Source organism: Coturnix japonica, chromosome 2 (assembly GCF_054131305.1).
Source record: "Coturnix japonica strain WE chromosome 2, WE-NBRP24, whole genome shotgun sequence".
Classification (NCBI taxonomy): Eukaryota; Metazoa; Chordata; class Aves; order Galliformes; family Phasianidae; genus Coturnix; species Coturnix japonica.
Window position 1 is genome coordinate 125078676 of NC_140664.1, and position 14702 is coordinate 125093377.

At 40.6% G+C, this 14702-nt stretch overlaps 1 protein-coding gene across 1 annotated transcript; it reads left to right on the forward strand.

Moving 5' to 3' along the window:
- The first annotated feature begins 1524 nt into the window (after positions 1 to 1524).
- On the forward strand, positions 1525 to 14236 carry LOC107308945 (uncharacterized). Its single transcript, XM_085538760.1, has 7 exons — positions 1525 to 2218; positions 3931 to 3994; positions 4934 to 5087; positions 6012 to 6172; positions 7025 to 7228; positions 7669 to 7850; positions 8118 to 14236. The coding sequence occupies exons 2-7, from the start codon at positions 3934 to 3936 to the stop codon at positions 13674 to 13676; spliced, it is 6321 nt and encodes a 2106-aa protein (XP_085394886.1). The 5' UTR covers positions 1525 to 2218; positions 3931 to 3933; the 3' UTR covers positions 13677 to 14236.
- The last annotated feature ends 466 nt before the right edge of the window (positions 14237 to 14702 follow it).

Below are 14702 nucleotides of genomic sequence, written 5' to 3' on the forward strand. Positions count from 1 at the left end.
GTGAGAAATGTTATTTTGTTGTCTGTCTGCATGGCTGAAAAAGAAAGCTGTCCTTTTGGCCAGATAGAAACTCCCTTTAGTAAAGCACAGGTATATGTAAAAAGAATTCTTATTGTCTTACCATGTGCCTAAAACCCTTTTGAAGTGACCAAAATCAACAATATTTGAAACAGCTTGTTTGCTGCCTGCAATCCTATTGTGTGCCAGTTTGCGAAGGCTGATAGGTGCTCTTGAGCTGGGGGTAGTTAAGAGGTCTTTGGAGGCAGTAAGAAGAACAGTTTTTCCCCTTATCTCCCCAAAAAGCAGTGTTGAGCTGTTAACTGAGACTTTTGGCTGAAATTTTATAGCTGTCAAATAGAGAGCTGCTGCTGTTTTTTTCACTGTGATTATTTTGGTTACAGGCTAGATTTAAATTTACACAATTTATTTTTGCATTTATAATCTAAATTATTCAGTCAATTTATTCTAGGAGAAAGTATGAATTACCCGCTCTTGAATATTAAGGAGAATGCTTGTTTGTATTTATTGCAAAGACTAAGCGTGCATTTTCCCAATTAGTTATGTCATTTTATTATTATTTTTAAATGAAGATTACTTGTTTATGCAGACCTATCTATCTTCTCTGTTTCATCAATCTGGCAATTTAAATACCTCAATGTATGCCTTAATAACATATGCTGTTTCTCAATAGTGAAATTGTCAGGGTTGCAGTTTAAAAGAGCTGGATGAGTCAGATAGGGAAGTCCGAGTGTTTGGCAGGATGTGGTATTCCTTTCTGAGAAGTTACGGTTCTGAGAGGAAACTGATCATGTTCAAGATTACAAGAATTTACATTTAGTGTAGAGGAGAGAAAATCACACCTTGATGGCTTCCCTGGACACTTAAATAAGAATGTTTATTAGGTGTAGGAATGTTATTGTACTACCACATTCAGTGGTGAAAGTAAATTTATGTACCTAAGTTAAGCCATCTAAAGTTGATCTGAATTTCACTCTGCAGTTTTTGGTCTGTCTGATAGAAGAAAGCTAGCACAGATGACATGCCTCTCATTCATGTAGCTCAAGTTTATCTAGATGAATCTTATTCTTGAATCAGCAATGTCTCTTGCTGCAGAGAAGGCCTACGGAGTCCTAGGCTGCATTAGGGGAAGTGTTGCCACTGGTCGGATGGATTTCAGGTATCTGTGCTTGAGCAGGGGAGCTGGACATTTAAAAACTTGCTGAGGAAACACGAATATATTTTATTTGTCCTTTTGGACAAATTATTAGGCGTAGATATGCTCAATAAATTAGCTGTTTAGATGTGGTTACTGTAATGGCACGGGAGACAAAATTGTGCCTCCCGTTTGACAGTCCTTTATAGCTGATATTTTGAACATTTGAAGTTTAGATGAATTGTTTAACAAATTTGAAGACAGATTTATTGTAGTTCCATTTTAAGGAGAGTGCCTATGTCAATAATAGTAGACTCATTCCTTTATTGCAATGTGGGCTTATGTACTTAGCTCATATTTCTACTACTTACATTCCTCACAGGGACTGTGTCATCATTGCATTCATTTCAGTTCATAAATATATTCTTGCAAGTCATCAGTGCTCATACAACAGACTGATAACTGTTCATCAGTCTTCTGCTTCGGATCAGTGACATTAACAGCACTTTCCTTCTAGTATCTGAATAGTGCACAGACTGGCTTAATTTGCTTTGAACTTCATAGTTGTGCAGGATTTGTTTCAATACTCCTCCCAATACTGAGCCAATACCTCAACACATGACATATGGACTCTTCCTGGCTCCTCAAAGACTGTGCTTCCACTGGCAAGTAAGAAAAGGAGAAAGGTGAGTTTGGGTAGTTGAGATGAAATCAGCCAAGGAAGGGTTAAAAAGGCATCTAGCAGAGGCTGGTGGATGTGATGCTTTCAGAGTTTGCTTGTTGATATTAGATAAGAGTATGAGGTAGATAAAACAGATTATGCTTTTGTCCTGATGTAACACTTGATTGCATTTACTACCTTCAAGGAGGGAGTTTTGAACTTTAGTCGCGGAGAGGACTGCTGACTAATCATAATGTAATGACTCAGTTGCTATTTTTCTTCTAAAAGGCGTTAACATTTTTGCTACGTTTTAACACACATTTGAATAAGAAACCTCCCAGAATCCTATATAAAGGACTTCCAAAGACTCAGTCTGTTAGTAACCCCTACTGGAATCATATAAGGTAAGAGTTACGTATCTCATTGGATAGTTTTGTAGCTGTCATATTTAATGTTAAAAGGGGAAGTCCCTTCCTTTTCTATTAAATGCTGTTTAGGTGCTAACTTAAATGCAGTGATTTCAAGTATCTTTGTGGTAAGAGTATCTGTGTTGGGCTTTGCAAATTTAGGTTTGCGGTGAATTAAAATATAGATATTATATAAATACAATATCAAATATGAAAATAAATAGAATTGAAGGAGAAATGAAAAGGAAATTTAACTACAGTTAAATAAACTGAAATGGAAATAAATAGAAACTGAAATTCAGAATATAAATTAATGAAGAGATTAATAGCAATAGAAACTTAAACCTGAGGCTGGGTTGTAGGGAATGATCCTGAGACACTGGTAAGTTTAGATGTCATTATGACCACAATTTCTAATGACTCTCTGGAAGGGATATCCAGTCTTTAAAAACTTGATCATAAAAGATATTCTTGTATTGCATTTAAAAATTATGATGATTGTTAAAATAGAATTAAATCCTAGAAAGCCAGACCTTGGACTGTTTATATTTGCTTGTTTGCCCTCTAGCTTTGTGTCACTTTATAGCACAATCAAGTAAACTTTTCACTCTATAAATCAGTACAGTGGTTTTAATATCTCATTCCAAAGATAACCTCCTTGAAATCATAGATGTGATCTGTTGGGCAGTGAATCAGCTTCATTTCTCCTTCACTGCAGTCAGTAAGTCTGAAGGGCTCTTTGGGACCTACGTTGCCAGCTCTGAGATGATCATTTTGTCATTGCCAAGAATTTTAAAAAATCCCTTTCACTGTGAATCTTCTCATCTTTGCAGGCTGAAGGAAGCGCAGCAAGGGCTTTCAGGCAGGATTCTTTGGACTGAACTCACTTTTGTCTCCCAGTATAAATTCCCAGAATTAAACAAAGAAACTGACAAAAGAATCTTTGAAATCTATGCTGAGAAATTTCATTTGATACAATTTTTTCCCTTACCTTAATGTTAGTTGAAAAACATCATGGATTTCTTTTAAATTTCTCCTTATCACAAGCTTTCTCTTTTAAGCTGTGGATGGGATGCACGGCAAGTGACTCCAGAGGCTGTAGCGGTGCTATTTGCAAATTGCTCAGTGTCAGGAATACAGTGATCTCATGGATTGATGTTGGTGGCTTTGAGCATAGTCTGTTCTCTCATTGAACCTCTCCAGTAAGAGGCAGTTTAGAGAAAAGGTAGGCAGCCATGGGATCCGCCAAAGCCCTGCCAAGAATAGGATTTTCTTTCCAAGCGCTTTTTCAGAGAGTGGATGAAGCAACTTTTGTTCCTTTCCTTATCTGATTGTCTGTTGGCTGTTTAGCTGGTCTGATTTTAACTGGTAACACGCAGAACCTGTTTGGGAACTGTGCTTTCCGCTGAAGAGCAGGTGAGGTGCTGATGGGTGTATCAGAGGCTAAAGAGTAAAAAGAGAGGTCTGCGTGTTAGGGAGTCTGGGGAATTAGTTAGGGACTTTCCTCTAAATGCAGAGAGTTAATGAGAAACACTCCTCAGGTCTGGCCACCTTTCTCACTGCAGCCAAAAACAGGGCAATCAAAATAAGCCAACCTTTGAGCAAATCTGTGTACTTATGTGATGATCATCTTTTAAACTAATATTTATCTTACTGTTAATGTAAAGTTGTATGTTGAGCATTGTTTCTAACTACACTGTGCTGCCCAGGTGATGAAGATGGAGACAGGAGATGAAATTGCTATTGTGGGAATAGCCTGCAACTTTCCCGGAGGTAAGTTTTGAGTAAATACAAAGCAGGATGCTGATTAAATATTGAAAGGCACGGTCACTTGTTAATATTGAGGTGGAGTGAAACATGTTTTCCCCCTTACTTTTGCAGAGTTCATGGCCTTGTTCCTTTCAGGATCTTTATAAACACTCTCATACACATTATGTTCTAATATTATATATTATATTAATAATCTCATTATGTTGAAAACGAGTTAGTTTGAATTTGTCCACTTAGAGCAAAAGCTACAGTGTTCGCTGTGGGCAGGGCGCTGAGCTGCATGCATGAAACTCTTGCAGACAAACCAAACATGTAAGTGAAGGTTTCAGGTTATTGCATGTGCGCTGACCAGATGATCACACATAGGTGTAGGACTATGCATTCATAGGGACATTTGTATCCTTAGAGTAGATGGGTGGAGACATTCAGGTAGCTGGATGGAGGGCTGAGCACGGGTCTTCCGCCCTGTGTGAGATTGCTGTCCTTCAGTAACGATTTCAGTCCCCGATGTCCCACATCAGTTAGAGCTGAGCTGGTCAGTACTTGGTCATGCCACAGGTTAGCACCATTTCCAGAGCGAGTGTGGATGAGGATGCATGAATACTGGGGAAAGCTGAAGCTTGAGGAGATGAAATGATGTGTGTTGGAACACTGACGCCAGGTTGTCTGTTTGGCGTGTTATTTTTCTTAAACATTCTACAGAGTTTTCAAGGATTTAATTTGGTGGGGTAACTTGCTTTTAAGCACGTAGTGAAAAGATGAGTCATTCCTTTTCATATTCCTGTCACCCAACCATGGTCATCTGTTTATCTGTAGCAATTTCTTTTCAGCTACCTACATTCATTTGTAGGAGTTGCAGGTAACAGAATGTGTTTTCTTCCTGAATGAGCATGATGAAAATGAGTACATAACTTAATCCTCTTTGCAATATTTGTACAATAGGTGAAGGAATTGACAATTTCTGGAAAGTGCTGGAGGAAGGCAGAAACTGCACAGTAGAAATACCCCCAGAGAGATTTAATACCAAAGAGTGGTATGATCCAGACGGTAACAAGCCGGGAAAAATGTATACAACACGAGCTGCTCTTCTCAATGAGTAAGTGTGTTTCTGTGCCACAGATTTTTTTCTGTAGCTAGTCTGATATGTCCCACTTTTCAGAGAGACCAAGCCACAGGGAGATGTTATATATTGGATGTAGAAGCGGGTTTTCTTTCATCTCACACATTGATCTTTTAGTTTTTAAATTTCAGGAATTCCTGTGATGGAACAGTTATGAGCACATTTCTTTGTATGCCATGATCTTTGGATGCATAATGCAGCTTGTATATGCATACTTGTCATGCAATGAATGCATGTACATTTTGGATATAGACATATTCCCATACATTATGTACAGAGGTGTGTATTTCAGATCTGAGATGGGCTACAGCCTGCCAAAGGATTTGTAAATCCCACTTCTGGCCTGTGGAAGAAGGTGGCAGAGTATGGACTCTGAATACGATCTGCCTGATGAGTCTTGCCCAGTTTCACTTTGAAGGTTGACCAGATTTGCTGGACCTCAGGCCTTAATTTTGTGATTGCAGGGGCAAGTAGCTCTATTTAAAATGAAGCTGTGCAGTTTTAATACAAAGTAAGGAAGTCCACATTTGTTAGATGTTCAAGAAGGGCTTCTTATGCTCAATTTGCTTGTGAAGGTGTCCACTTCTTATGAACAGTATTATGAGAACCCTGAACTGGACCATAATCAATCCTGCTTTCCCCTGAACTTGTACTGTCATGAAACAACAACAACAAAAATAATAAATTAAAAAAAATATAAAATAAACAATAATAAATAATAAAATATTATTATTATTATTATTATTATTATTAATAATAATAATAATAAATTCACCCTTTTGACTCAAGTCAGTCCTTCATCATACTGGGGAATTATGTGTGCATAAATATTGGTTAATAATCTGTCTAGATTTAAATGAATATTTTATATTCTGCTCTTTTTTGTTCTGTTTGCTTTAGATTTAACACATTTGACAACCACCTTTTTGGAATCAATAGTGTGGAAGCTGAAAGCATGGATCCACAACAGAAATTACTTTTAGAATGCACATACAAAGCGCTAGAGGATGCAGGAGTCCCTGTAGAAGCCATCAGTGGCACCAAAACAGGTGTTTTTGTTGGTAAGACATAATTTCATGGTGAAGAATGTTCACTTTACACTCATTAAAATTGAACACTCCTTTTTAAGTTTATGTCTATCTCTGGCATAGGTGACTTTAAGGCTACTGCATTATGACACTACCGGAAAATTTTGATGAAGACAAACTCTTAGGTCACTGTAGAAGTTCATTATTAACGTTTAATTCAAGTTAATGTAATTAACACATCTACTTTTAGATGTCCCGGTTAGTACCTAGATGCACTGGTGTTGACAGAAAACAGTTAAAGTCTTCACCTCGCCAAGCCCTTTCCAAGACTGATACTCTCAAGCTAGTCCGACACCTTGGTATTTAGCAGTATACCAGTGGTTAAGGTGTTTTTGAGCTTAAGATTGTTTGAAAGCACCAGACATCATCCTGTAGTTAGTAGTATGCTACCGTGGTGCACTTGTCCAACTGCTGTTTGTCCCAAGGAGCTAACCCGTTTTTGGTTGGTGTAGTGTGCGTCTATTTCTAGAGTTGTCTAGCATAGTAAGACTGACAAAAGGGTAGGGACAAGCTATTTATGTTGCCCTCATTCTAACCTGTTAGTATCTATTGTCATAGATAAGCCAAACCAACTACTCTGAAACTGAGATTCAGGGACCTAAACAGGCTATGTATACCTTAACTGTGTCATACAATGAGCTAAGCCAGTAGGATAAGTATGTAGTTTACTGTCTTTTGACTTGAGTAGAAAACACTTCACAGTAGGAGTCCTTTGCTAAGTAGGTTAATGATGAAACAGAAAGATCAAAACACGGTGTCAAGTTCAGAGCTATACATCCCTTTTCTTCACTCAGGATACTATGACATGTCTTTGTATTGTTACAGGTCTTATGAATCGAGACTTTGAAATCATAACAAGCAAATCAGTAAGTGAAATAAATCATTATGCTGGTACAGGATCAGCAATGAGCATAGCTGCTAACAGGGTCTCCTTCACGTTTAACCTGACTGGACCATCACTGACAATTGACACTGCCTGCTCGTCATTTCTTTTTGCTCTGCATTATGCCTTGCAAGCAATTAAATCAGGTAATCAGACTAAGGAGATGATAGGCAAAGAAATTAGGATTGATGTAGTATGAAATTGCTGAGATATTACTATTTCATGTTTTCATTCTTCCTGAAATATGATTAAGACCTTCATGTTCACCAGTAGGTGCCTGAATGGATTCCAGTGCCTCAGAAATATGCACTGTACCTGCAGAAGCAGTAATCCCTTTGCTGCAGGAAATTCTGTTACTTTCTCTAGCATATCCTGTAGTAATTTTAAATAACCATATTGGGTACTTTTCAACATCCAGTCACGATGTCAGATTCCAATCTTAACAATAAAGATAGCACGGCTAACTTAGAGTATCAGTAAAGTCTTTCTGTAATATCTATCTTTTCAGTCAACAGTGTTATAGTTAATGTGTTTCTATGGGTGACCTTGAACATCTCAACTGGAATATGTTTCTATTTTACTCCAGGAGATTGTGAGGCAGCTATTTGTGGTGGTGTGAACAGCATAATAGATCCCCGCACCTTTGTGTCTCTCAGTAAAGCAAAAATGATCTCTCCAGATGGAATGAGTAAACCCTTCTCCAAAAAGGCAGATGGCTATGGAAGGGGAGAAGGCTGTGGTGTTGTTTTCCTCAAACCACTGAAAAAGGTAAGATTGTTGGTGAAGAAGCCTAAAATAAGCCTGGCTTCTTACTTGAATTTTGTATTTCCAGTTCTCATAATTATTGTAGCAAAAAGCTTTTCTAATTTAAGCTTACTATTAGCATTAAGGAAACATTTATACACATCTCCTGCACTGGGAAATATACCACAGACTTAAGGGTACTGATACCATCTGTCTATTTTGGGCTCTTTTTTCTTGCAGATAGATAAAGGATGAGATGCTTAAAGATGATTTTCTCTTTCTGTGAAACAGGCAATGGAAGACCACAGCAAAATCTGGGGTGTTATAAACATCAGTGCAGTCAATCAGAATGGTCGGTCTATAACGCCAATCACAAGGCCGTCCCAAGTAGAGCAGGAGAAGTTACTGCGCAGCATTTATGAAGGTCACGTAGATCCCTCAGTTGTGCAGTACATTGAAGCCCACGGGACAGGAACTGCTGCTGGAGACCCCACGGAAGCTGCAAGCCTTGGTAATGTCATTTGTAAAAACAGACCTTCCCAAGTTCCTGCTCTGAAAATTGGTTCGGTGAAAGGAAATATTGGCCACACTGAGTCAGCTGCTGGAGCAGCAGGTTTGATCAAAGTGCTCCTGATGATGCATCACGGGAAGATTGTTCCATCTTTGCATTACTCAAAGGAGATGAGCAGCATCGATACAGAGAAGCTGAACCTTGCCATTCCCACTGCGGTTGAGCCCTGGGAAGATTCCAGTGAGTATGGAAGAGTAGCTGGCATCAACTGCTTTGGATTTGGAGGAACCAATGCCCATGTTGTAGTCAGGCAGGTTAAGCAGCCAGAGCCTCTTCCTGCCTATAAGAGGCCGCTGGAATTAGTCCTGCTGTCTGCAGCGTCAGCTAAGTCCCTTCAGATGACAATGGTAGACACAGCTGAGCATCTGAGTACAAGAAGCTGCATAAGTCTCCCAAGCCTGGCCTATACATCTGCCTGCAGAAGAAGCCACATCAACTACCGGTATCGAAAAGCATTTGTGGCAAACTCTCTCCAACACTTGCAGCAAGAAGTTATGTCAGCAGCAAGCACTGACTTTGGCATGTCAAAGGTGGAGCCTCAACTGGTGTTTGTATTCTGTGGCAACGGCGTAACACTGAAGGAGTTCAGTGAGGCACTGCTGAACTCAGAGCCGGTGTTCAGGGACAAGTGTAAGGAAATAGAAGTGCTCTTTCAGAAACACGCTCCCATCAGCCTTCTGCCAGCAAGAGGTCGCAGCTCAAAGGAGTTGCTGAATCCAGAACTCTCCCAGCCCATGCTTTTTGCCCTGCAGGTTGCCTTAGCTTCTCTTCTGAAGTACTGGGGCATTAAGCCAGTTGCAGCAGTTGGCCATTCCGTGGGGGAAGTTGCCGCAGCACATTTTGCTGGGTACCTTTCCCTGGCAGATGCGGTCAAAGTGATTTATCACAGGAGCAGGCTGCAGGCAAAGACGGCCGCGGGCAGAATGCTGGTGGTTGGAAACATCCCCGTTCAAGAGATTGCTGATCATCTGCGTTCCAACTTGGGAAGGGTGTGCATTGCAGCTTTCAACAGCCCAGTTTCCTGCACCTTGTCTGGAAATCCAGACGATGTGGACTTGGTCCAGAAAGATTTAGCAGAAGCCTTCAGCCACAGAAACATCTTTCTTCATGTTTTAAATGTTCCAGCTGCCTACCACAGCCCTAGCATGGATGTGATACTTGGGGAGCTGGAGCGGAGCATAGATCCTTTAGAAGAACAGAAAGGTGACATTGAAGTAATTTCAACACTGACTGGGGCAGCGGCTTCTGCAAATGACTTCTCTCGCGGCAAATTCTGGGCCCAGCATACCCGTGAGCCCGTTGCTTTCTCTCAAGCCATAGAAACTGCAGCTAGAAGCTGGGAAAATGTAGTGTTTGTTGAAATAAGTCCTCACCATGTGTTGCAGCGAAATATCAAGGAGACTCTAGGAAAAGTCACTAAGGTGTTCCCTTCTTTGCAGTCTGATGCAGAGTATCAGGTACTCTTTAGCTTGGTAGGAAATCTGTTTGAGCTGGGCTATAATCCCAACTGGCAGCACTTTTATGAAGGATATCAAAGTGTTCCAGTGGCCATTCCACGGTATCAATTTGATCGTAAAAGAGCTGTGCCCTCTCTGGATACCCATCAACAAGCGAAGCCAAGTGATGTCAGCTCCAGTCATCCTTTGATTTATGTAAGCAACAGTGACAACACGGAGTTTGGCAGCCTGCTCTCCCAGGAAACAACATCGTATTTATATGAGCACAAGAACAATGGTGTGGCTTTAGTTCCTGGTGCTTTTTATGTGGAGCTTGCTCTGGCCTGTGTGATGAACAGGTCAAAACCTAAAGTGCCTCTGAGTGCTTGCCAGTTGAGCATCAGTTTTTCAGCACCATGTGTTCTCACACAGACTTCCCAAGTCTTGAATATCAAGCTGAGTCCACAAAAAGCATTGACAACCTTTGAGATACTCTCTTCCTCCAATGCACTTTATGCTTCTGGCCAAGTGAGAAAGGTGCCTGAGGCTGATGTGGAAGAAAGCACCATCTCATTTCAAGAGGTCTATCACAGATGCACATCAGTGATTAGCACAGAGGAGATCTATGAAGCACTGTCTCAGGTTGGCTTTCAGTATGGTTCCATATTCAGGCAACTCAGGGATGTGCATTATTGCCAGGAACTAAAGGAAGCTATAACAAGCATCAGGGTGAACAAGGAGACCCTCGGGGAGATGTACAGCTACTGTATCCATCCAGTGCTGCTGGACTGTTTCATGCAGATGACTGCTGTCATGATCTCCAGGACGCAGCAGTCCAGAGCAGGCTTTCCTTCAGGAATAGGCAGCCTGGTGGTGCTGCGACCTCTGGAGGAAGAAATGATGATATATATGAGAACAAGCAAATCCATTGGGAACTGCTTTGAGGTCTGTGGCTGCTTCATGGACAAACACGGGTCCGTTTTGGCTGAACTCAAGCGTGTTGCCATCACTTTCATGAAGCCAGCATCTTCCAGAGACAATGAATTCATGTTTGAAAACAAGTGGTCAGAAATCTCTCCATCAAAGATGACTGGCCGTTTAGAAGCAGTGCCTAGAGTCCTAGTGTTTGCTGACAAGTTTGGGATAGCTGAGCAGCTCAGAAAATATTTGCATCCTGATTCCAGATATGTTATGTATGAAGACTGGGAATCCCTCTTGGACGACCACGCAGGGAATAAGATGAAAGCAGAGGTTGAGGATTATGATGAAGTTCTCTTCCTGTGGGGAATTCAGAAGGTGAATGAAGAGTTCCCAAGTAAAGCAGTAGACCAACTCTCAAAGTGTTGTGAAGCCTATCGCCAAGTTATCGTGGCATTAAGAGAGAAAGGGTCTCACTGTTCAATCCGAGTGATCAGCTACAGAACAACAGAAAGAAATGTAGACCACGTTAACTGTGGGTTTGTATTGCATGGCATGACCAGAACTTGTGTTGTTGAAGTTCCAGAAATCACTTTTCAGATAATCGACCTCAGCTCTTCCAGCTCCCTGGACATCTCAGCATTATCAGATGTCCTTGTCAAATACAGAGGTAATGATTATCCAGAAATCTACATCAGCCAAGGAAGAATTTATGCATCGGAAATCAAACGCACTCCGTTTGTAGATGCAGATTACAGCCAGCACGTAAGGTCTGTCCAGAATTCCGAAGCATTCACTTTGTACACTGCTGATCCATACTCAGCAAAAGACTTGTCTGCTGAACTATTCACCAGCACTGCTACTCACCTGGAAAATCAAAGTGTTGAAATTCAAGTGGATAAGATATGCATTCACTCTGAAGATTATTTTCCCATTAGCGTTTCTAGTCGTAACTTTGGTAATTCGCTCTACTGGAATTCCCAAGCAGCAGACAAACACAGACTTTTAGCTCTTGATTTCAGTGGCACAGTCACAGCAATAGGCACAGCTGTGAAGAAAATAAAAGTGGGTGATCATGTGGTTTCATGTTATCCAGCTGGTGCATCATCTAGAATTCAGGTCCCAGGAGCGGTTTGTTTAAACGTAAAGAAATTTCCATGCTTTCAAAGCGTCCCTTGTGTGTCCTACTTCATCGTTGCATGGGAGATCTTAAATCAGAGACTACCCAAGGGGAAATATGGCAGAACTTTGGGTATTATTTCTACAGAACCATCATCAGTTATTTGCCGTGTTCTTTCTGTGGCAGCAGAAGAGGTGGGCTGGAAAACAGTACTTGCAAGGCCCACTCCTGATATGCTGCAGCACATAAAGGCATGCAATGCCCTTGTTGTTCTTCCTCCAGCAGGCAGACTGTCTCAGGAGGATTTGGCTCACATGTACAGTCTGAAAGATGTGGTGATAGTATGTGGCCATCAACAATCGGAATGTATTCAGAATGTCAGTGGGCTTGATCATGAAAATATCAGCTTTCATATTGTCATTCTTAGCAGTATCTTCCAGAAGGCATCTCTAAAGGAACTCCAAAAGGCTGTGCAAGTGTGGATCAGTTCTTTAGATATGAAACGGTTTAGATATCTGCCAGGCTCTGTCTTTCAGCAATCTGAGAACTTTGAAAGGCTGCAGTCTGCAATGTGCTCCTTTACCTGCAAATCTGTCCCACTTGCTGTACTGAGAAAGCAGAAAGACAACCCCGTTGTTTCAGATATCCCATTGTATGAATCTAAGAAGAAGATATTTAAGCAGAATGCTGTTTATGTAGTAGCAGGGGGACTTACTGGCCTTGGCTTTGAAACTGTGAAATTCATAGCGGCAAATGGAGGAGGGTGTATTGCAATCCTCTCCAGGAAAATTCCAAGCAAGGAGAAACAAGATGAGATGAAGGATTTGCAGCTGAAATATGAAGGCAGCAAAATAGTGTTTGTGCAGTGTGACATTACTTTGACCAGTGATGTTGAGGAATCTTTCCAGATCATCGTAAAATTATTTCAAGGTTGTCCAATCAAAGGTGTCTTTCAAAGTGCTGTTGTTTTACACGATGGTCGCCTTGAAGTTCTGAAGTTTGCTGACTTTCAGAAAGTGCTGAGCCCCAAAGTGGCTGGGACCCTAAATCTTCACTGGGCTACAAGAGGCGAACAGCTTGACTACTTTGTGTGCTACTCCTCTGTTACTTCCTTTCTAGGAAACTCCACACAGGCAAACTACGCAGCTGCAAACTCTTTCCTGGATGTCTTCTGCCTCTACAGGAGGAACTGTGGTCTTTCGGGCCAATCCATTAACTGGGGTGCTTTGAACCTCGGCATATTGCTCAATCAAAACCAGATTCAAAACATTCTGGGATCCAAGGGCATAGATATCCTGGAAGTGCATGAGATTCATGAGTATCTCAAGAAGAGCTTACTTTCAAATAACCCTCAGCAAGCTGTTGTCAAGTTAAATTTTAAAACTTTATTAAATCATGTTTTTATTCGCATTATTTCTCTCAAAAATCGGTTTACTTCACTCATGTTAGAAGAATTTGGAGGCAAGCTTGAAACCTCTGAGAAATCTCAAGTCCAGGATACTGCTTCAGTCAAGTCTGAAGACTATATTACCTCAGTGATGGCCGACCTCACTGGACTAAACCCAGATGAACTGACCATGAATACACCACTTTCGTCATTGGGCATAGACTCTATGTTAGCTATGACAATTCAGAACCGCATCTTCCAAGACAGAAAAGTGGACGTACCTCTTCTGAAACTACTCGATCCTCACACCACTCTGTCGAGTTTAGTGGTAGTACTAGGAGAAACAACCAATGCAGATGGAATTGTAGAGAAAGAAATGTATGCAATTGCGAGTGGAGAACATGAGAGCTGGCTGTAGAAATAATCTCTTTCAATAACTGTGTAGCTTTCAAGATGAATAGACCCTTCGCAGGATCTCAGAGTATGTCATGGCAGAGGCAAGTTAGAACATGCACATACGCTGAATGTAATCTGTGTTGCCCCTGAAAGACTCACATCAGTTTCTCCTGGCATTGCGCTAACTTTGTTTCTTTGGGATAGTAGTCTGACATTATACTTCTCTTTTAACCTTCATTTTCAGTATTTTAAACTGTAAATAGATAGTCTATATGAATTTTCCTTGATGAATATGTATGTTAAAGGCACATTGTGTATTTTCTAGCCGTAGTAAAGTGCTGATTGAAGTGATGAGTTCACTGTTTGAAATGGTGAATGTCTATGTAAAGGAGCACTGCATTATCCCAGTTGTTTGTCATTATTACTTTTTTAGTGTACAATAATTTTGTGATTCTTATCGAAGCTCTATAAACTGGACATCTTTTGAATGACTTTTCTAGATGTGTATTTAAGAGGTTTCTGTTTCAACAATTTAAAATTTGTATTTTGCTTCTACAGAAATATTAAATATGGTCAGTGAAACAGCTGTATTTTTTGTCTTCTTTTATGAAAGAGTATATAAATGAAAATAGTAACATTTTAAAAGAAAACCAAGCATCACTTTCAGGGACAGCAGGTAAATTCCCTGAAGCCATCTCTTCCAAGCTAAACTAGACCATTTTCCTAAGCTACTTATCCACCAGTTCCTTCTGCAGCCATAGGACTCTCTCTGGATGCATCCCATCAGGTCCTATGAAATTTTGCTCATATTATCAAGCATAACGTGACTCTTGCAATACAAGTGAAAGGGAGAGGTTTATCCAGCCCCAAATGTCCTTTTACACAATAAAGAGATGCTCTGACTAATTGCCTGGGGCAGAAGTTAAACTGTGCAGCTCTGAGCACATTTTCCAAATAATAGTTCTCTCTCTTTCCCATTACTTTATGCCACTGCTGTGGAGAACATATCTGACTAATTTAATTTGTGGGTATACTCAGATCTGGGGAG

What these genes read in the sequence shown, in the direction of transcription:
- LOC107308945 (XM_085538760.1), top strand. Translation starts at nt 3,934, where the DNA reads ATGAAGATGGAGACAGGAGATGAAATTGCTATTGTGGGAATAGCCTGC. An exon ending in AGCCTGCAACTTTCCCGGAG is followed by an intron (nt 3,995 to 4,933) that starts GTAAGTTTTGAG and finishes TTTGTACAATAG; the next exon opens with GTGAAGGAATTGACAATTTC. An exon ending in CAAAACAGGTGTTTTTGTTG is followed by an intron (nt 6,173 to 7,024) that starts GTAAGACATAAT and finishes GTATTGTTACAG; the next exon opens with GTCTTATGAATCGAGACTTT.